At 41.7% G+C, this 23,271-nt stretch overlaps 1 protein-coding gene across 1 annotated transcript; it reads left to right on the forward strand.

Annotated features, from left to right (window-relative positions):
- The first annotated feature begins 70 nt into the window (after positions 1-70).
- Positions 71-23,023, forward strand: RPA1 (replication protein A1). The gene is made up of 17 exons (XM_039563020.1): positions 71-155; positions 497-544; positions 807-885; positions 1,406-1,514; positions 2,400-2,488; positions 7,060-7,146; positions 8,404-8,536; positions 9,490-9,592; positions 10,711-10,779; positions 10,920-11,112; positions 12,199-12,338; positions 13,956-14,104; positions 15,388-15,520; positions 16,700-16,876; positions 18,154-18,261; positions 21,531-21,617; positions 21,992-23,023. The coding sequence occupies exons 1-17, from the start codon at positions 123-125 to the stop codon at positions 22,097-22,099; spliced, it is 1,845 nt and encodes a 614-aa protein (XP_039418954.1). The 5' UTR covers positions 71-122; the 3' UTR covers positions 22,100-23,023.
- The last annotated feature ends 248 nt before the right edge of the window (positions 23,024-23,271 follow it).

Genomic DNA, 23,271 nt, shown 5'->3' on the forward strand with positions numbered 1-23,271 from the left:
GGACAGCCAATAGGAGCGCTGTGCTGCCGTGTGACGCACGGCGTGACGCAAGGCGGCGCCGGAAGGAGGCGGTGGCGGCAGCGGCGGCGGGAGGATTTGGCGGCAGCGGCGGACGCGGCACCATGAGCGTGCGGCTGAGCGAGGGGGCCATCGCGGTGAGCGGCTCGGGCTGGGCCGGGCTGGGGTGGACCTGGTTCTGGTTAGGGCGGGAGGTGAAGGACGCAACTGGGTTCCGGGGCCGGCCCGGTCCCGAGGGGAGAACCAGGCCCGGAGCGGGGCCTGGTCCCGGGGGGTGGCTCTGGTCCAGCGGTGACAGCCATAACCGCGCTCTTCTACGGCAGATCCCCCTCAGCTCCTTGGGTACAGCCCTTCATAGGTTGGGCCCGATTATCTTAGAGGTCCAACCTCGTTGGTTGTGTGGTTCTGTCACTGTGGGTCGCGAGGCGTTCTCGAGCGAGGTGGTGGCACCTTTTGAGCGTCTCTTTCGTTTCTCCAGGCCATCATGCAGGGGGAGGACGTCTCCAAGCCCGTGCTGCAAGTGATCGTGAGTACTGTCCCTTCCCTCCTGTGCCAGCCCCTCGGTGACTGCACGTGGGCTCCTGAGTGCAGCCAAACTTCCACTGCAGAGCAAGGCTGCTCTACTTGGAGTTCTCTTAATTTTGTCTTATGTTGCTTGGGCTGTGCTGTTGGTATTAGTGCTCAGGAAAGCCGAGTAGATGAATCGCTTGCTGTTGATGTCACTTTCTGTTCTTGAAAAGTTTCTGGACAAGCGTGAACTGACAGCCTGGGGGTTTTTTTCCCCGCAGAATACACGGGCTATTGCTACAGGAACTGGGCCCCCACGTTACCGAGTGCTGATGAGCGATGGGGTGAACACCCTTTCCTGTGAGTATGATAAGCTGCTTGTGAGGTTTTTGTAGGTGTGGAGATGCTAAGGGTGATAAAGTTCCTGGTCTAGTGACTGGGTGCGAAGTGGTGAAATGAATATTGAAGGAGAATGTGGTGTACACTGTGCCACTGCATTTTGTAATTTAGGTGAAATCTTTGCCTTCTGGAACTTTGTGAAATGTAAGCAATTAACTTGCTGCAGGTTATAATGAAAATACAGAAACCTATACGTATAACATTGATTTTAAAGTATTTTAGCTTAATCTTCCTCTCACTTCTTTGATATACAAACATTATAGCTATCACTGCACTCTGAAGTGTGGGCAATAACTACAGCAAAGTTTATGGTCAGTTTTGGTGACTTCTTAGCAGTTGCACTGTTTTCTTTGTCTCAAACTGAGCAAGTTGTAGATCCGGTGCAATGCTTGACTAGCTGGAAAAGTTGTGGCCAGCCATGGCAGCCCCTTTTTAAAGCTGGCACTGTGAATTTCTTCAATATTTTCCTTTGCTCCTGCAGCTTTCATGTTGGCAACACAGCTGAACTCCCTGGTGGAACAGGAACGCTTGTCAGCCCGGTGTATTTGCCAGGTTAACAGATTCATTGTCAACAGCCTGAAAGATGGAAGGTATTTGTGTTAATCTTTAAGTACAGCCCTACAGAAAGGCAGCTGCACTACTGGAGGCTCTGTCCTTTGTTACTAAGCAGAGCCCAAGTGCTTTTGATTAGGATTATCTGAAAATACTCAGGCCTCAGGGTGCAAGAGTGAAAGTCCACAGCACCAGTAACAGAAGAAATACATTGCAGATTGTGACTCTAGTCATCTAGTGGGATCAGATGGGATAGATCTGATCCAGTGGGATCAGATGTATCTGGTTCAGTGGTTTAGTAATATAAAGTTTCCAGTTGCAATACTCCAATTCCAGCTGGAATACTCCAAATACTTGTGCAAAGCTTCCTTCAAATTACCTGCTGTTGAAAAGAAGCAATGAAGATATCTTGTTACTTAGGTGTTGTGGAATCTGGTCCTTTATTAAAACGTGAGGAAATAGGATAGGAGGAAAATTTGAGGGGATGGGGTACTGCAAAATGAGAAGGGATCCAGGTGAAACAGAAGAGCTATGTATATGATAAGCAGGATATGAACTGAGGTTTGTATTCTTTTTATTCAGTGCTTTTTCTGGGAGAAGACTACTTTTGAGGCAGGGAATGTATTCTGTCTTATAAAATCTGGTATGGTTTTGCTCCTTTTAAAACACAATGGTTTCCCAAGCTATTTTTGGTGCCTATTCAGCCTGCCATCACCTGTCCTTGATGCAGTGTGATATTGTTTCAAGCTTACTTGTCCCTCAAGAGAGGGTTTTGTTGACACTGGAGAGCTTTTGTCATCCAGATCCTTCATCCAAAGCATCTGCCCTTAGTGCTTGGTTCTCTCATCTGCTGCAAAGGATATTCAGAGATGGACTTGGAGAGGGAGTGAAAGTCTTTATTTGCTGTCTGTTCTGTGTTGTAGGAGAGTGGTTATCCTGATGGATGTAAATGTCATGCAAACTGCTGATCAGGTTGGTGGGACTATTGGCAATCCCCAGCCATACAATGAAGGTGAGTATCTGTAAGTAAATACTTTTCTGTCAGCTCTGAGAGCCTTTTAGCTTCTCTCTTTCACTTAAAAGAAGCAGTCAGAAGACACATTCAGTTTTTTTATGCCTGGAACAGCGATGTCCAGATCTTGAAAATCCTTTTTGTTTGTGTAACGCAAACTGGGGGTTGTTCATATTTTAATAAACTCTGCATTGTGGCTAAAGCTACAATTTCTCCATGGTATTTGGAGCATCTATACCTTATAACCTTGACAGGTTTTTATTGTAGTGAGTGGTCTCTACCTCGAGTTCCAGTAAGTAAGCGGAAGCTATTTTATGTCTCCTCATAATGAGTAATCAAATAGATTATAATTTCTCCTGTCTGGAAAGAAAACAGGAGGAGGAAGATGGAATAATGATCTGTAAAAGTCTAAGATGGCGTGGAGGGGATGAATAAAGAATGATGAATCTCTCTCTCTCTCTTTCCTATGTTCGTTTGATGCTCTTCAGCTCTCCTGTTGTCAGGCAGTGGTTGTAAAACAAAGGCTGCACCACACCCCTAAACTGCATAGTTAAATTATGGAACTTGTGGAGGTAGGTGCCAAAAATTGGCACAGGTTCAAAAAGCAATTAGATGTGAAAGAGAAATCCATTAAAGGCTGTTAAACATAACAATACATCCTCTGCATGAATGTTAGGTGCAGGAAGCACTAAAACTTAGATTGTTCCAACTGCATAGACGAGAGACTGGTATGAAAACAAGGCAAGCACAGAATTCCCTAAGCACCCATCCCTACCATGCCCAGCTGAAAAAGGATTGAGGCACTGGGTGAACCTTAATTTGACCTGCCATTAATCTATTTGGGTCTGTTATGTTGCATAAATTACTGTGTTCCTCACTTTTGTGTGCTGAGCTTGCAGTTCTCATGCAAATGTTTCTATAAATTAAAACATTTTTCCCTCCGAGAACATTCAAAAGTCTATTTTGCTCTTCCAATTCTGATCTTTTAAAAAAGGAGGGAGAAGAATAAGCACTTAAAGAAAATATTTGAACAGCTCTGTCAGTGATGTATACACAGATAATGGCTGGAATTTAATAGCAAACAGCTCTTCCTGAAGATTTTTTTTTTATCCTGAGAGAAGTGAACTAATATATTTTTATTACTAAGGGACCACACATTAGTGGCAAGAGTTTTCTGTAGAATATTTTGGTCCAACAATGGTGGTAGGTACATTGCTCTTGTGGTTAAAAATCTGCTCTGTTGCAAAGGCAAAGACATCTTTCTTCATTAACTTTTTCCAAGGGAATTAAGAGGGGCGTTTGTTAAATGAGCCTAAAGAATCTTTTGTTCCTTTGATAGTTACTTAGCTAATTGCTGTTTAAAAAATGTGTTGACATCTCAGATTTTATGGTTTAATCCCACAGTTGCTGTAGAGACCAAGACTTTCAGAATAGCTACTGAGCAGACTGTTTTGTGCCTTTCTCCCATTTCCCTGCTTATGTGATACAAGAGCTTGTGAACTATAGTGTTTTTCAGTTATATTGTTGCTTAGAAACCACTGAGAACGTGGTATCTGACAGAACTGAGCTGAAAATATACCTTTAACTATAAATTCTGGTAAAATTACCATTACTTTGATCAAAGTTGTGTTCTTCATTTGGACTTACAAAAATACTCCGCGATGAAGGTTTCAAATCTAAACTCTTTTGGAGATGTTACAGGTCTGTGGTCATAATATGTGTGGGCTTGCACTAGATAAAAGATGCCAAATAGGATGTGATGTGTGTTTCATTTTAACACTGATCTTACTCTGATGATGTCATACCCTTTTATTTGATACTAAATAAGGTTTCTGATACCGAAGATGGTAGTACTTTGGATTAAGTAAGCTTAACCCAGCCTTGCTGCTCTGCAGGCTGCAAGATTTGTCATGAAAGTCTTGATAAAATGGCAGAGGTGTGTATTTCAAGTTGCACATTCTCTAAATTCCTGTATATATTAGGAAATTGTGTTTTTGAGGGACACACAGCTAATGCAGGATGAGCATCTTAAATGTACTTTGTGGTTTCCATTAAAAAAAAACTTTGGTATTTTAAAAATGCATCTTTTAGCCCTACTTTTGGTTTTCCTTGAAGTACAGGTTTCAGACTGCCAGACCTAGGATTAAGGAATATTCTTTCTCAGACTTTAATAGCACAGTGGGCCCCAGGGGGGTGAGAAGCTGGCTTTTGGCCACTTTACATGGGAGCAGTAGGTGGTTAATCTGCCTAACAAGGAAGCTGGAGACACAATCTTCTTATTACAAATCATAAAAACTTTTCAGGCAGCCTCTCATAATAGTATTGAAAATTAAGACTGAGCATTTCAGTTCTTGTTGAAGACTGGATGGTTGTGTTATTACTGTCTTTAATCTCATTCAAATTACTCTGCTGCTGGACTTCCTTTTCCCTATGACAATGACTTGCTACTTATGTTTAACTTCTGTCATTAATCTTTCCATGGTGAAATGTTTATGTACTTACACATTCACTTGAACTCCTTATTCTTGCCCTTCCCACCAGTGTGATTTAGGTGTGTGTGTGTTGTTTCAAAGTGCATTTTTTTTTTTTTCCCTTTCTCTCCCTTCCCTGCTGCTCAGTTCTGGGGCAGGTCTTGTGTCACGGCCCTGTGGCAGAACCTCTTGGTGACAAATTATTGGAAGCTGAGGGCTCCTGTTACACAGTTATTGCCTTTGAGTGGGCTGTGGGGCAGCTGCAGGCAAAGGTCTTGGGTTTGCCTAACCCACTACATGCAGCAGAAATGTGAGCAGGTATTTCAGCTGGTTTTTTCACCTCCTGCTAATAAAAACTAACAGCAAAAACCAGGCAGCCTCCTCGGTTTTCTGAGCACTTTAAGTGATCTGTAGGCCACCAGCCACCAAAAATCACAGTTTAGGAGTCCCTAGGCTCTCCAAGCGAGAAAATTGGAGAGATATTTCTGCTACTTCTGTATTTGAACACATGCACAGATGTGTGAATTTATTCTTACTCTGTTGAGAAACACTCGGCTGTGGGTAGGCAGCCATTAAAATGTGAATTTGTGTTTCATAACGCGCACGTGTTCCAATGTATGTGGTGGTCTTTGGTTTGGTTTTCAGTGGGTTTTTTTTTTTTTTAAATCACAGAATTCCTACAGAAAAAAACATATTTGCAACAAAAGTAGCAAGGAAACCTCTTGCTGCTTCATACCCACATTCTGTTCTTCCTGAATATTCCACCCCTGACCAGACATATTTTTCTCTTTTTTCTTGTTGGGTTTTTTTCCACCTTCCCTTGCACAAAATGAGTTTGGGTGTGGAGTGCTGACCCTCTGAGCACCTGAGGCCACTGAGCAAGGGGGAGACCTGGCTCCTCCATCTAGTGGAACCTGCAGTAAATACACATTTTGCTGTTTGACGTCACGCTGTTGCCAGGGAGACTGTCACCAGTTCACCGATGTGACTCTACTGCGGCAAGTTAGAGGAGCAGATTGGGGTTTGTGCAAGGACCTGGCTTTTGGATTAAAAATAACCAGAGGGTTACTTCTGTAGGCTGTACCACATCAGGCAACACCATGCTGGGGTCTCCTTGTGTTGTTTCTGCTCCTTTCCCGTAGTTTGGTGCCATCCCTCTGTCCTGGGATTCTCTGCTTTTGTTCCTCGTGGTGCTCTACAGGCTTGGTCTGACCTTCTTTTCCACTTTCTCTGACCATCTTCCTCCTCACATCCCAAAGCAGGGGGTCTTTGCCTGCTCAGGCCTAGGTCTCCCTGCAAACCAAGACCTGAAAGATTAGTTGTGTCCAAAAGGACAAAAATGTTGGATATTTTGTCATCTAAAGGCAGATTATATTGTAAAGGAATTCAAATTTTTTGAATGGTAAATTAGTCTTTTAATGGACTTGTCCTTTAGATACGCCTGTCTGCTCTTTCCCTTGTAATTTATCATTAATTTAAGACAAGTAAAAGTCCTGGAATCTAAAGAAATGGACAATCTATATACACTAAGGCATCACTTTGCTCCCTAAGCAATTTACTGCTGTGTGCCAAGAGGGGCCCTGGTGAATTCTGAAGTGATGACTCCATCACCCCCACATTAAACATCTTCATATTTTGAAAATAAAATACAGCAGGTGTTTTCTTTGTCTTGTGTTAACTTCAGGTTTGACTTTACCCAGTGGATTTTTGGCCCTTTCTGAGTTGTGAGACAGAATTCTCCACAGTTTTTTATCTTAGCTGTTAGGTAGGAGCAGAAACTACCTGTCAGAGCAATAGCAGCTGATAAACACTGAAAAGTTGTCAAGATTACTTCAGGTCTGTCCTTTTAAATCACCATCAGCCCTGAGTTCTTTCCAAGTAGAAAGCAGTTGCTTGAGGAAAGGAATCTGACTGGAATTCCTCCATGGTAATGTTGTTCAACAGATAGCTTGCTGCTCCTATGTCTTAAAACACCTGGATTTTAGCCTGTTCTCTGTGGTTTTAATTATTTTTTTTTTTTGCATGCAGGTCTTATTTTCTAAATTTTTAATTACTGTGCTCCCTACTCTACTCTATGGTCTCTTTCCATTTAATTACCAGGGCAAGGGCAGCAACGTTCTGCAGCTCCAGCAGGAAACCCAGCAGCCAGCAAACCACAGCAACAAAATGGCAATTTGTCTGGAGCAGGTAAGAGTCATCCTGGGCAGGAATTCTGATCTGTGCAGTGAGAAACTACAGCTTCCATTTAAATAAATCCTTACCATAATGGTGTTGCACAAGAAACTGTCCATTGAGGGGTAGCCCATAGCTTGACAAGGTGAATTCTCTCAAGAGAACTCTATACTTAGATTTAAAAGGGTGAAAAAAAAATTGTCCCACTTCCCTTGTCTTCCCCAAGGGGAAAAAAAAAACCAAAAAAACCAACTTTATTCAGTTAATGCTGCATTCTTGAAACAGTGCTCTGTGGACACCCAAATTATGCTACAATTTGGAGCTGGTCAACAAGTGTGTGTGTTATCAGTGCTGAGATAGAGGCCAAACGTTTTAGGCAGAACACTGAAATTATTTGATAGTACATCTAGAAACGTGGTTTTTTGATCAAGATTTCAGTGAGATACTGAAAGATGCAATCAATTTAAATGTCAGCCTGTAGATTTTTTTTTTTTTTTTTTTTTTTAGCTAAAAAGTTGTCAATCCTAATTCTTGGTGTTGCTTTAACTTGTCTGTATTCTTTACCCCTGTGTTTAGGAAGGATTTTTAAATAGTAAAATTTTGACATTTGCTTAGAAACTTGCAGCAGAAAACAAGCTTTTCCTTCCTTCCTTGCTTAAAGCTGATCACAAGAGTTCTGTGCATATACATTGACAAGATTGAGTTGAGAATTAGCAGTATCACTTTATGTCAAAAAAACTATGTGGGGGGTATTTTTCCTTAGTTGTTCCCCCCAAGTGGTGTCTTAATCTAACATTTCCCACCCCTGGAAGTGTTCAAGGCCAGGTTGAAAGGGGCTCTGGGTAACATTGTTTGTGGAAGGTGTCCCTGTCCTTGGCAGGGGGTTGGAATGAGTCCCTTCCAACCCAAACCATCCCTTTGTTTTAGAGAATTTAATGCTAAACAGTTGTTTGCCACTTAATCTGTGTTCGAGTGCTTGACTCTGGACACATCTCCACTTCAGTGCAAGCACTCTAAAGGTCTGAGAGTGTCTCTTCTGCTGCATTTTGCAGCCTAGAAAACACTTGTGACCAAGAGCAGCAATGATTCAACAAAATTCAAGCCCCTCTGTGGTGCCCACGTGGCACAGGGATCTCCAGTGTTCCCTGGAACTTTGCCCTCTCTGTGGCTCCCCATGGCAATGTGAGAAAGTTCTGCACCTTGAGTTGGTTTTTAACCTGATTTTTGTGTGCAAGGCTGAAATGCTCTCTGCTCTGTTGTGGTTTTTGGAAGGTCCTGCTGCTCCCAAGTACCACGCTCCCTCCAACCAGTTTGGAAAAGCGAGTGCTCCCAGTGCCCTGAAGACACCTGGGGGGTCTCAGGCCAAAGTGGTGCCAATTGCCAGCTTGAATCCATACCAGTCCAAGTGAGTTCTTGTGGTTTGCCAGGCTGTATTCATGTCACAGGCATGAAGGAACAATAGCTTTGTTTTGCTTTTTTGTGTGTGAGCCTCTGTCAAATCATTCATTGAGTTCTTTGGACTTTATTGGTTACGTTCAAACAAACTAACCCAACAGCAACCACAAAAGCACCCAGAGAAACAAGCAAAAAACCTTCCATAGAAACACTTGTTTTGGTTTTTTGGGGTTTTGTTGTTGTTTTGGGATTTTGTTTTCTTTTTTATTTTTTTCTGTGGAGAAGGGTGTTCTTTTCTTTCTTTCTTTCTTTCTTTTTTTTTATCTAAATTCCATCAACACTCTTAACAATCCGAGATTTGCCTTGCCATTGTCTTGGTGCAGCTGCCCTGCTGAGCTTGATAGGTTTTTAATATTTCAGTTGAAAATCGATTGACTTGTCTGGGGCTTTTTTTTCCTAAAGCAACCTTCTTTTTGGTAACTTAATGACAAAACAGCTCAGTAAGCTATTCACTTCGGCTACTGAGCTGTTGAAAAGCATGAGGATGTAATTATTTAGTGAATGACATTTTTAAGTTATGCAAACTGATTTGATTACCCAAGTTAAATGCGAATCCTATAATTGAGCTCTTGAGTTCTGGCGTGGCTTTTCAGAGCAGGCAAACTGCTGTGTGAGAAATGTACCCTAGAAGAGTAAAAGATTCGAGGCCTGCTTCTGTGCAGAAGGATTGTTCACTATTATTATCATACTGGATGCTTTATGGCTGCTTTGTTGCCTTCTCTACAACTTTCTGCCTTTAATGGTTTAGGCCATTAAAACAGAAAGCAAAAGAGTTGCCGAGGTGCAGTGGGAAGATTCTGGCTCTTAAATAGTCACGTTCCGGTTCCAAAGGTTTGTCAAGTCAATCTCTTCTTTAAAAAGATGAAAAGAGATGCAGAACAGTGATTTCTTGCATGATTTCAGGTGGACCATTTGTGCTCGGGTCACCCAAAAAGGCCAGATCCGCACGTGGAGCAACTCCCGTGGTGAAGGAAAGCTCTTTTCCATAGAGCTGGTTGATGAAAGTGTAAGTGTCATATGCTGAGACAAAGATAATGCATGCCAGATGCTGATGAACCTTTCATAAAGACAGAATAGAGGAAATAAAGTGCATTTTTCGGAAATGATTTTTTTTTTTATTACAACTGAAACTTGTATCCCCGCATTCATTAAATTGCGCATCAACGTGCCAGTTTTTATCCAGAATGAAGTCTTAAATGTGCAGCATTGCTGATTATTTTTCATCAAAGTCTATAGTGTGTGACTGGATTTTTGCAGCTTCAAAATAGAGTTGTTTATGCAAGCTGACAACCTAATACTGAGGGTTGTGGTGGTTTCCTGTAGATTGAGAGTGACGTCTCCTCCTGGCTGAGCTACACCTTACAAAACAGGGAGTGAGAGCAGCATTAGCTCCAAGTTACAAGCTTTCAATTTTCATGAGGAAATTGGAGTACAAATTATTGTAATGCTGAGAAATTTCCTCTGTGGTTTGTTTGGGGAATGGTATCTGGTTAATCTAACTAAACTTGCAGTTTGTCAAACCTCTTATCAAATTACAGCCTTTTGTCGTGAAAACAAACAAGATTCTGCTAGATTATATTGAGTGTAAAATGCGAGGTTAATGATGTAAAATGTTGTCACCAGGCATTTGTTTTCTCTGCAGAGTGTCTGTATTCTTTCTTTTTTTTTTTGTTTAAACAGTGTTTATATCTAGTGAGGGTATAATTGTTATTAATTCTTACTTATAGACATATCTGAGTGGGAGCCATCACAATATACTGTGTGCTAACTTGTGGAGCTGCGGGGTCTGTTTGAATTTTATTTCATCAATGCCAGTTTTACTGGCGCTTTCAGAGGTGTCTCTATGATGGATGTAGTTCTTATGCTTTTTATTCTGAAGCTGTAGATGTACTAATGAGACTTGAATATGAGGTTTGATTGTCAGGTGTAGAATATGTCATTTTTAGCTCTTAACTACAGATGTGAAGAGAACGTTGTTTGTTTCTCACATGCCTGGAGCTACCCTGGCAGACCCCACTGTCTCTGCAGAACTGCTGCCACTTAACATTGCAAAGATTTTATTTTTTTTTTAATCTTTTTCCATGCCAAATTTCAGTTCTGACCAGCTCCCCTATTTTCCTGCAGGGTGAGATTAGAGCTACTGCATTCAATGATCAAGCAGACAAGTTCTTTCCACTCATTGAATTGAACAAGGTATGGTAGCTTTGTGCTTTCTTAGAGTGACAGGAGCTGGAAAAGAAGAGCTTGAGCCTAGCAAGGATTTTTAAAGGTGAACACAATCTATTTTCCCTGACTACTGATAATATCCCCTGTTTCATTGCTTTCTCCTGTAGGTATATTATTTTACCAAAGGCAATTTGAAGACTGCTAACAAGCAATATACAGCTGTTAAGAATGACTATGAGATTACGTTCACTAATGAGACTTCAGTTGTGCCCTGTGATGATGCCCAGCATCTTCCATCTGTTCAGTTTGATTTTGTATCCATCTCTGACTTGGAGAACACGCCCAAAGACTCGATTGTTGGTCAGTCTAAGTAAAAAAATGGCAGATTCTAAAGCTCTGAAGTTTTATTTTTGTGTCCTGAATGCTGGGCAGGTAGTGAGCATAGGATGCTTCAAGTGTTGTGATCTCTTAATTGAAGTCATCTGGTGGTGGTTGCCATTAAAAATGCCTTAGGCAATTTTTCAAGATGTTTTTGCCCTGTTTTCTAACAATATATAACAATTATTCTTCAATCTTGTGCTTCAAACTAACGACAGTAGGTGATAGTTGTTTATTGTGCTATGATACTGTTTTCCACAGGAAAAGGCTGAAAGAAAAATGCCCTTGCTCAGCACGTGTGCATTTCATACCTTCTGTGGTCTTGCTTTCTTTCACTATGTGATTATCTCTGTAGTGATTTTGGCATAATTCATTGCATCCAAGTCCAAGCTGCATGACTGTTTTGGCTTGCTTTGTGAAGTATTGGAGGTTTGTTTTTCTGTAATTCGTTGGGCAGAGTACTCCGGAAAAATCAGAGGCTTGGGTGGGGGCGAGGGTTCTCAGGTTTCAGAGGCACAGGATGCCTGTGATTCAGAGACATTCAGCTGGGAATTTTAAAGGTAGATGGGTAATAGCAAAAGTGGTGTATTTTTAGGGAGTGCAAAGGGGATTGCTTTGGCTCTTACCACCTGAACATGCAGACTTGTTAAAGTTGCAGTGTAGGATTTTGCAGGGATATGTGGAGGCACGAGCCGGTTGTTTCATTGTGTTACAATCACTTTGAAGCTCTTGCTTGTGCTTTAACAGCAAGCGTGTGTTGCATGATCAGGACTGAAGTCCTTGACAGAATGTGATGGGAAAAGATACTACAATGCCTTGATCTCTCTAATGTGGTGAGGCTTGCATTTATGAATATCTTAATGACTGCGTCAACAAAATTAAAGCACTGAAGAGTTCTGTAGTGGAACATTCCTACCATAATACACTTAATTTCCATATCAGATTTCATTTCAATAGGGAGCTGGGATACAAGGTAAAAATCTGACAGTAGGTTTGAATTCTTCTCTTGTGATCTTGTATTCCCCAATTGTGACCCTTGAGTAACTCTAAATTGTAACTGTTTCTCAGATGTAATTGGAATTTGTAAGAGCTACGAAGATGTCACTAAAATTACAGTGAAGGCTAACAATAGGGAGGTTTCAAAGAGGAACGTGCATCTGATGGATACATCAGGGAAGCTGGTGACAGTCACGCTGTGGGGAAACGAGGTATGTGCTCTCTTACCTGTTCTTAAGCAAAGCTTCCTTGGTGTAGGGTGAGGAAAGTGCTGTTGTCACCCGAGATGGGCACAGCACTGACAGAGCCCTGGATGTTTAAGGATCAGGGGCCGAGAGAAGGTGAAAGACTGTCTGGTTGCGTTCAGGTGTGATGTTCTTAACCTTTCTCTGACAAACTGCTGACATGATCTGACTAATGTGTTCTGAACAACTGCAGACATTATGTCTCAAGCCGAAGTACTGAAGGTAACGGGCTTCTGGTTTAGGAAGGGGTATGAGCTGCAGTTTGATTATGGAAAAGCCTGGTGGCTATGGCTGTCTCAAATGAGAGGAATTTTATTTGTAGGATGGCATACATGTTACCCTGCATGAATTGCTACCTAATGAGCAGGTTGAGAGGCTCTGTCTCAGACTGGGAGTTTAAAAGCATCAGAGCCTTGGAAGTGAAAGTTTGAACGGTTGCAGTAGACTGCTTCCTTATCTTTTTAACAGGCTACTTTGTTTTCCACTGTTGTTATAGATACTTAGGGATTTATGTGCCAGTCTATAAAAAAATGGGAGTGATCCTGCCAGCTTGACGGTGATGCTTTATGGCTAAATGATCAAGTGCACTGATACTGTAGGTACCTAAACACCATTAACCATCTGCTGATACAAATGAAGTAAACTGAAGTTCAGTATCACAAAGCCTTAAGATTGAACTAGGTTATAATAGGAGGGACTACTGGTATAGAATTCCTGGCATAACTCTTCCAACAGAGATCAGGGTCTGCATTTTGCAAAGTTAAATCTGTTTGCTTGCCTGTAGAATAGAGGCATCAATAAGCCTTGGGGTGGAGTGATGTGTGGCTTGCAGCTGGAACAGTTAGGGTTAGAATCTGTATATCCTTTCCAACAGTCATTGCCATGACTGCTGGGATATGTTTTCTGTTCTTTTTGCATCTCATGGGTACAGTGAGTACCACTGCAACTCCAGCTCGTTTGTTATCTTCAAGCACATGATCCTCCCCCCTTGCTTGCTGAGTGGTGTGGGGTCCATAAAATCTATACCTTTCAAACCCTCTCTCATGCCATGAGGTTCTTTGGTAGTGTCAGACTACTCAGGTGATGGCAGTTGAACAGCATTAGAGCAGCTTTATGAGATAAAAAACAGAAGATGGAGAGTTGAGTAAAAATGTTTGGTCAGCATAGCTGCACTTCTCTGTAAGTGGTAGTAAGATGGACTTGATTGGCTCAGTGCAGCTGAGTGAGTTGTTTCATCTCCTGAGGAGTCTGATATGAACAGTTAATTTTGTTTCCATTCCCATAACACCTCTCCCTTCCTAAAATCCTGGTGTAAAACTGCTAGCAGAGGGGACCAATCCTTTCTGGCAAACCAGTCGTGTGACTTAAGGATTCTCTGGTTCCCCAGGAAACGGGGTGCTAGGATTGCACAGAAAATTGTCACCTACCTTTGCTTAAACTCCTAATGACACCGTTCAAAACCTTACCTTTTAGAAACAGCAGGGTAGTTCCACTTGGTCTGTTGTCATGACCTGTGAATTATCACCACAAGTTCAGTACCTTTCCTGTAATGTGCTGCTGCTCTCTGGTTTTTCACACATGCAGGCTGAACAGTTTGATGGTTCCAGACAACCTGTGATTGCCATCAAAGGAGCCCGTGTCTCTGACTTTGGTGGCAGAAGCCTGTCTGTCCTGTCCTCCAGCACAGTTGTCATCAACCCTGATAGCCCAGAGGCTTTTAAACTCCGAGGATGGTATGAGTGTGTTTATGTTGCTTTGTTTCAGCCTCCTGCAGAGTATTTGTTTCTGTTTTGTTTCATTGTACTTGAACAGTGTGTATAGCACTGAGGGAAGGTGGCAGAGGGTAGGGCTTCCAGGGCTGTAGAAACTTCTCTGGCTTGCAAGCCCTACAGCCTGGAAGGCTGTCTTTCTTAAGTTGTTCAATTCAAAAAACTTCTAACTCCATGACAGACCTTGAAAAATTGAAATCGGGGTAGTGCACGCTGACCCAAAGCCTTGGAAAGGCAGCATGAAATCAGGCTTGACCAGCTCCACTTTCTGAGGCATGATCTGAGAGAACAGCATTTTTTTCCACAGGTTTTTCCATTGTGTGGAATCTGATATGCACTCAGTTAGTGTGGAGGGACTATTTGACATCTCTCAGTGTCTAGTTCTTGCCAGATATTTTTCAGATAGCAAAATAACTCTTTTATTGTCAGGAAAACAAAGTGATTTTATTGTTGCTTCTCCTGTAAGTAGCTGTTAAATTGTCTGCTGTAACTATGAGCGTGGTGAGTGAGATGTGGTGTATGTGAAGAGGGTTAAGTGCCAACAGCATCAGACTTGTGAATCCTGAGTCTTCAAATTCCAGTTACATCACCCAAATGTGGATGAAATAAATGGCATCCTCCATTTGTCATTGAGCTGTGGCTCTCCCATACTTCAGAGGCTTGTTGGAGATAAAATTGATTGTGGGTCTGAGCTATTACTGTCACACTTTAATTAAGCTCAATTTTTGAGCCTCGTTGGTGTGTTTGTGAAATCACAAAGCCCATCGCAATGGGATGGCAGTGCAACCTTTTGCTGAAGAGCTGTGCTTTCTTATTTTAACAGAGGAAGCATAATCTTTTCAATGCTATTTGCTTTTTCTTTCGAAGCTGCTGCGAAGATAATGGTACCATGTAATTTAATTTTAATTATGGAAATATCTTGATGCCCTTAAATCTTGTTATCTGCCTGCCTTAAGAAGTGTGCAGTGCTTGGTTTGACCACTAGCTGGCAAACAAATTGCAGTTATATAGAACAAAGCTGTCCTCCTTTTGTGGGTTTATAAAATACTGTGCTAATTAAGTCAGACTATTAACTTATTCTGAAATGCTATTTTTGTTTGCAATATACACGTATTACTGTAATTGTTTCCTTTGCAATCATTGATAAAAAATCCCTCATGTATCGAGCACATGAAAATAAACGTAAGCTTTTGATAAGTCTGTATGGTCTGCTCTCCAAAAATAGAAGTGCATCTCTGTGGTTGCAGGTTTGACTCCGAGGGGCAGCTTCTGGAATGTGCCTCCATCTCTGATGTGAGGGGTGGGCCAGCAGCTGGAGCAAATACCAATTGGAAAACTTTGTTTGAAGCCAAATCTGAGAACTTGGGACAAGGAGATAAGGTAGAGCATGGCCACTCAGCACAAGCTTTGTGTATTGGGGAGAAAATAAAAAGCAAGGCTTTATGCAGGTATTCTGCTTATTGAAGTGTTGAGCAGTATGTGTTTACTGCCTTGGAATTTATGCTGTTAATTAATATTACCATTCTTCAAATAATTCCAAGCTTGTTGCCGATGTTGCAACGTGATACTTTGTTTGCAAGAGAATTCTAAGCCATGTGTAAATGAAGGGGGGATGTTTTTACCCCAAAGATGTTCGTATAAGCAGCACAAAGTGTTCCAGGAGAAACAGGTGCATTAGGAGGAAGTGGTTTTCAAGGGTGCACACTTGGTCAATAGAAAAGCTGGTAATAAACCCCAGGTCTTTTGCTTTTTCGTTCCAGAAACCTCTCTAGGCTTATACTGCTTTTTATTGTTAATTTTTTTTGTTGTTGTTTCAAACTTAAAAACAAGCTGTTCGGGATATACAAGAGCTTTTATCCATGGAAAAAAACCCTTTAAAATCATAGAATGGTTTGGGTTGGAAGGGACCTTAAAGATCACCTCTTTCCAACCCTTTTATCATGGGCACCCTTTAGATCAGGTTGCTCAGGGTCCCATCCAGCCTGGCCTTGAACACTCTCACTTTACCTGTAATTCAGCTGTTTTCTGTGACAATTTTTGCCCATGCTTCTTAAGCAGCCTCTATTTTTTTCTGCTGAAAGACTTGACCGTGGTCTTAAACCATTATGATGATTATTTTAGTGTGGTGAGTGGGTATTTTGTTCTGTAGGCTATAGTTTAATCAAATGCTTATCTGTAACACTACACAATAGGCTTTCTGTTTTTTGTATTGGTTCCTGAAAGAAGCGTAGGAAAGTGCAGAATCTTAATCCTGTGAAAAAGTGCAGATTTGAACAGACACAATGGAGAATCAAATATGCTTTATCTAAAGAAGACCTAGCAATTGGAGTTTCCTGCAATGGAAACACAAAATAATCTTGCTGTAGGGGCTTTATTAACATAATGGAAGCCTGAAAATTATTGCAACAGAGGGGTTGATTTACAGTTTCCCAGTAATCCATAGCTGTTAAGCTTTCTAATCCTAAATATCCAAGTATGGGTGCCTTGCTTTTGTAGTTAATTCAGAATGGGGAAAACATTGAGTATTTTGAGGCTAATGTTGCACACTCACTCTCGCAGGCAGATTATTTTAGCTGTGTGGGCACAATTGTACATCTGCGCAAAGAGAACTGCATGTACCAGGCATGTCCCTCTCAGGATTGCAACAAGAAAGTGATAGACCAGCAAAATGGACTTTACCGCTGTGAGAAGTGTGACCGCGAATTCCCCAACTTCAAGTACCGCCTGCTGCTCCTGGTGAGTACCCGGATCGGATTTCAGGGCGGTTCCTGCCACGTTCCCAGCACAATCCAAGCAGAGAATCTTTTGAGGTGCTGTCTGTCTGTCTGTGCTGCCTGGGAGTTAGGAGGTGTTTAGCTGGTTTGTCTCCTCTACCTGAGTGAGGGATGTTTCATTGAGCTGATTAGCAGTTTGTTTTCCTAGTGCTCCAATTAAAAGCTTTTCTCTTTGCCAAAAAGTTGCTGCTAGCTCAGTTGATTTTGGTTTCCAAGTGTACTATGCAGTGCAGAGTACAGATGGCCTCCGCCTCTTCAGTAGTGAAGATAAACTGAAGTAAAATGGCATTTCTGGAGAGCAGTAATTGCACTTTTACAGCTGCTACCTATATTTAGTACAGTTTTTTTGGTAGGTATTGTTCTGCTTCATGGTTTAATGGAGCCTGCTTCAGAAAGTTGTCTGGGGATTATTACTGTGATGCCCACTTACACCATAGGCATTGAACCTTCTTCTGTTTTACATTATAAATTAGAGTTGTGTCTGCTTCTTAGAAATGCTCTGCCAGGTGGGCATGCAGAGAGAAGGGAACTATCCCTGCAGCCTCACTAAAACACAAACTGCTTCTGAATAATTTTTATCAGATAACTTCTAGGAACGCATGAACTGCTTTACATAGCAGAGTCATTCTTGTAGAATATAAAGGGGATGCTGAGGGTACACTCAAGGCCTTCAGAGCAGTATCTCCCATTTCCTCATTCCTAATTGTCAAAGCAGCCAGGAAATGCATGTGAAGCTGGAAATGGATCTTTCAACTTGTTCTTGAATGTTTTGATAGTTTCCTTATAGCATAACATAGTGTTACATGAATTTATGCTCAAGTATTCAGGTATTTACAAAGTAAATTCAGTTTGCAGACTTGCTGCTGTTCCCCCTTGGTGGTGGTTGTTGTGGGATACCTGTTCTTGCTCACAGCTCATCAGTGGCAGCAGGACACAGCTGAGCATCTATCAGTGTTGTCCTGCTATAATCTTGTTGGCCTTTCCCTGTGGTTCAATCTACTGCCAGTATTAACTTGTGTTAAGTTATGGACATTCTGTGGAACTTAAAAAAGGTAGGAAGTCACTGCTTCCCACCCTCAGTGATTGAAGGGACATAACAGGTCAGGCTCTGAGAATTACTGGAAATTTAAAACTCTCTATAGCTCTGAGATGTTTTCTTCTTTTGTGTTGTCTTCTGTCTTTCTGGAGGAAAAGGCAACTGGATGAAATAACCTTTTGGCTTTTGTTGTTGTATTCTAGGTGACCATTGCAGACTGTCTGGAATATCAGTGGGTGACTTGTTTTCAAGATTCAGCAGAATTCATTCTTGGGCAAAATGCAGCTTTCCTGGGAGAACTGAAGGAAAAGGTCAGTCAATTAGCCTATTGTATTTTTACATTTGTCTCAAAGCTGAACTATGTTTCACACATTTTGTGTTGGGCTGCCCTCAAATTTCTTGGGTTTTTTTTGATCCTTCTGGTAAGGAAATATTCTTGTAATGTTTTGAAGGCAGCTCTGGAAAAGATGTAAGGTTTGTGTGGAACACCAGTGCTGATCCCTCAGAGAAGCATGGTCTGATATTTGTATGTGAATGTACAGCAAATGTGGCAAAGGCAGTGGGGTATGTTCATGTACTTGCTGTGGGAATTAACAACATTATTAAAACACATTAAAAAATGCCATATGAAAGAAAGGGATATTCTGTTTCATTTGTCAAGGGTTACAAATTTGCCCTTTCTCTGGGTGATAGGCCAGCTCAGCCCAGCCCGAGGTTGTCCTCCAGATGTTGGCCTTCAGTATCTTTTGCAAGTTCACAAATCATTGCTTCTCCCTCACCCGAAGTTCTTGGCAGGGACTTGTTTACTCTCCTCGGGATTATTTTCCACAGGCCATCTGCCTGAAGAACAGAGATTTGCCTGGTTTCCCCCATAGTTTGCTCCCACAGTCAGTCTGTCTACCTCTGAGCTCTTCTGGCTGCTGAAAGCTGGAGATCAGCCTGTCCTCATCACCTGGACCTGGAGAGGCAGCTGATCACTCAAGTGTTGTGCCACAGCCTTTGGGGGACTGACAGCTTTAACACGTGTTGGCTCCGGTAGAAAAGACAGCCTGTTTTATCATTGTACCTAGATGGGAAGAATCTGAATAAAAACCCTGTTTTAGCAATGAATGCTGACAACATTATCCCTAACGTGTTCCAAAAATTTGTTTACAAAACCAAAAAGTTCCAGAACACTTTGTATGTATCTTTGTAAGTAGGCAGGAAGCTTTTTCAACTAATGTGTGTGAGCCCACTTTTGAAGGCTCTTTTTTTTCCCCACCAAATAACATCAGAACTTTGTGGGTCTGATGAAAACCATGATTTGTAAAATGGGTCATTGGCAGAGATGCTGAAGTGATCTTTCTGTGGCAGATTAGAACAGTTTTTAAGGTTGTAAGTCATTGGACACTAACAGACAGTATTATCTTCCCTTTGTCACTCTGTGCTTTTCTGCTGCATTTTTCTTTCTTCCAACCAAAACAATCTTTTCCTGATATTTTTTTAAAATTTGTGTGCTGTATAAAAACTGTGTGGCCTTGTTTTGTTTTTAAATGATGATGTGGAATGCATGATAAATTCCTGAATTGCATATGAGCCTTGCTGTGCTCCCAGGCTAAGGCTGGTTGATTCCAGGACTCCACAGATATCCCAGTTGTTGGTTAACCCATTGCTTGGCTGTGGGAGGGAAATGAAGCAGGAGGGATTGTTGAGGCTGTTGTCTTGAGACACTGTTGTAGACCACTGTTTGTGCAAAGCAGGGCTATTTTTCCTGTAATATGGGATGATTTTTGGATATTTTCTGCACTCTGGATGTCAGGGGGTGAAGGGTACAAAGCTTGTGGTTCTGGGGTGCTGAGTTTTTGTGGCATTAGGAAGGCTGGACACCTCTGTTCTGTAGGAAGATGGTTTGCTGAGGGGATTCTAATTAGATGTGGTTGCACTTTTTGCATTTCCATTTTCAGACACTCTTAACTTGTCAATATTTTCTTACTTCAGCTGTGCTTAATCTCTGCTAGAGTTTAAACAAAATTTCTTAGTCGCTTTTAATGCTGAAGAGAACTGGGTGGGGAAGGAGAGACAGCAGATCCTATGTACCAGTACAAACATGTAATGTCTTTTGAAGAGCTGCCTAATGGAAATGGCTGAGGATAGAAAATGGAACATAATATGGAGTGAGCCCTTGAGCGGGAATGCTTTGTGTTCCATGAGAAATTGGTTTTGATTTGACACTTTTATGAGCCTTTAAAAATGGTACTCGATGCATTTGCAGTAAGCTTTTCTTAGTGGTTTTTCTCTGATAGACCTGATGCAGTGTCTTGTGAAGTTGGTGGGAGTCTTTTCACTGCTCACAGTATGGATGGAGTCCATGTACAGCCCGTGATCACACTAAGCACAGATACATGGGCAAGGTTTTTCATCTGCTTCTCGTCTGTGTTTGTTAGATACCAAAGGAGGTGATGTGGGGTAGCAGTGACTGCTATGCTGAGGGCATTTTCAACTCACTAATGGTTACCACAGTTTGTGACAGAGCTGCAATGAGGAGCTAAATGCTTTATTAAGTGAGTTTTTTATCCTCTAATCCGTAAGATGGCCAAAGGAAGGGGTTTTAATATTCAGGAGGGATATGCCTGAATTCTGTAATCTGTGAACCTAGCTGCTCCTGTTCACCTCCATTTGTTGTGCTTTTCTAAACCCTAGGAGAATCACTGTGTAGTGTAAAATAGTGCTGCACACAGTGAAAAACAGCAGATGTAACACTTGGAATGTGAGTGGAACTGGGGTGGGTTCAATTCCAGATCAGATGCTCTGTCTGCTGCTGGAGTGACTGATCAAGTCAAGTGCATCTGGTAGATAAATGCATTAATAATTACTTGTCAGTATCATCAGGGGGCTGCAGGATTTTTTTGGAATGTCAGCAAAGGTTTTTACGGCTCATATTTTCACAAAAATAAACTTTTTTTTTTTCACAGTCTCCACGACTTGCTTGCTCCTTTTCTACTGTTTTGACAAATTGTCTGTTATAAATGATGATGATGATGTTTAGTGTTCATATGGTAATTAGAAGCAGCTTATGTTATAAATATGACAGAGTCTTCTCATGGTTATTAAAGCACGTTCAAAACATGGATCCACTTTTTTTATAGAACATTCTCTTAGATAGGCCTGTGTCAGGATGTGAAGGATACATGCAGCTTTGATGGATAAGCAGAAAACCAAAATGCCTAATAAGGCAATTAATAGGGAAATAGTTAACTCTGTCAGTGTTTGTGGTCACAGCACAACATCAGAATTAGCCAGTTTGGCAGCTCCTGTAGATTTGTAGTATTTTTTTCCCTTGTACCTGGTTGCAGATTCAGTGCAATTGTATGTTCCTTTGTCTAGGCAGCTAGGAAGTTGTCACCTTTTTATCTTTAAAAAGTTTTGAGTTAGGGCTTTGGCATCTAAAATGGGACGATGGAAGACTCAGCTCTGCCTGTGTGGGCCAGGTAGTTCCAGTGTTTTGCCAACCTCCCCAAAAGCTGAGCTGTTCTCAAAGTTCATGGCACTACTGGGAGCCTGGAGTGTCTGCAGCTGATCCCTGTCTTTGTCCTTCCCTCAGAACGAGCAGGCTTTTGAAGAAGTGTTCCAAAACGCAAACTTCAACACGTACGAGTTCAGGATCCGAGTGAAACTGGAGACTTACAATGTAAGTGTTGCCCAAAAGGCAAATAATGTAACTTGTGGCTTTTGTAGTTCGACTTGTCTCCATAGGAGGTGGCTTCCTCCTCTTATGTTTGTGGGGAGAGGTTTCCCTTGCTCACAGAGAACAGAAGATTCCAAAGATCACACAAAAGACTTCCAGTCTCGAGCACTGAAGGAGGGGATCCTTGCTGCTCCCTCTCAGGCTCATCAAGAGTGGCTAGTTTCACATGAAAACAACATATCAGCTCTGGGAGTTGTGTTGGCACTCCCAGCTAACCCAGATAGCAGGAGCAGTAAGTTACTGGGGCAGAAGGAGGTTAGAACCAAATGCCTGGAGTGCTTCATGTTCTTTTACATACTAAGATTTCTCTTCCGCAGGACGAATCCCGTATTAAGGCCACAGCAATGGACGTCAAACCCGTGAACTACAGAGAATACAGCAAGAGGTTGATTGCCAACATCAGGAGAAATGCTCAGCTGGGGTGAGGAGGCCAGTGCTGGCTGGCTGAGCCTAGAAGTTCCAGGAAAAACTCAATAGATAACGTTACATTGACTTTTTCTCCGCCCTGTGTGTGACAATTCCACATTAGTTACACCGTGCGTGGCAGCCCAGCTTAGTGGGCTGAGTGATTTGATGCATTTCTCTGGAGATGTGCCCTGCTAGGTAAGAGTGCACTCTGATGGCCACGATTTTGTAGCCTGTTGTGGTCTGTTAAACTCTGACAGCGCTGAAGAGGAATCTCTAGACAGTTTGCCAAGGTCTTTAGACAAACCACTCAGAATGTCTGAAGTAACTTTGCTCTCTTCCTATATGTAAAGCGGGATTATATAACCATTTTGTCTCCTTTGCAAGGAAGTAGTGACAAACCTTGACACTTTGACTTGTTCAGCAGAGGGTAGGAGGAACAGTGTCATGCAGCTTTCAGATATGGACAAAGGAGAACAGGTCTATTAGTAGAAGTTAGTTCCCTTCCATAGCATTCAAAGGCTTTCACTTTCCACAGGTGCCATGCAGTTGTTAATGCTTGGAATGGCAATATGGTAGAATTATTAATCAAAGACATATCTCTTATATCTGAAGAATATCCTTCCTTCAGGGTTTAATAGACTGAGTCAGATGGGTCTGATATTAATCAAAATTGTCTCTTCTGAGGAAGGCAGATAAGCATTGACTCTCCATCCCCCAGGGAAATCCAGGCAACTACAAAGCATTGCTTTAGTTTTCTCTTCAATTAATACTATGGATTCCTGAGTGATTTTTTTTTTTGGCTCACAATTCCTGCCTATACATGTTTTGTATGTTTGTATGTTCAGTTTCTTTGGTTTTATTTGTAATGATGTTAATCAGAAAGAGGTCTTTAAATGGAGGGAGCTTTGTTTCAATAAACTGTTTAATTCCTGTGTAGTGAATATTGCTTTCTTTGAACACCAAAGACTTCTCATTACTGGAAAGCAATTAATTAGCTTTCATAATAAGCATTCACTTGGGGGAGATGTTACCTTATTACAAACTCTAAGGTTAGACTGAAGAATGGAGGCTTCTTTGCCTGATGTTAACAGCATGGAAATCCAGTGATATTTTCACCATTTCTGTGCCTGAGAATGCTGATGAGCTGGCACTTCTGGGATTTTTATTGACGTTTACACAGCAGTCTAAA

The sequence above is a fragment of the Corvus cornix genome, chromosome 19 (genome assembly GCF_000738735.6).
Source record: "Corvus cornix cornix isolate S_Up_H32 chromosome 19, ASM73873v5, whole genome shotgun sequence".
NCBI lineage: Eukaryota > Metazoa > Chordata > Aves > Passeriformes > Corvidae > Corvus > Corvus cornix.

Coding starts and splice junctions, on each gene's coding strand:
- RPA1 (XM_039563020.1), top strand. CDS start 123: ATGAGCGTGCGGCTGAGCGAGGGGGCCATCGCG. Junction 2,489..7,059: donor TCCCCAGCCATACAATGAAG/GTGAGTATCTGT, acceptor TTTAATTACCAG/GGCAAGGGCAGCAACGTTCT. Junction 15,521..16,699: donor ACTTGGGACAAGGAGATAAG/GTAGAGCATGGC, acceptor TCACTCTCGCAG/GCAGATTATTTTAGCTGTGT.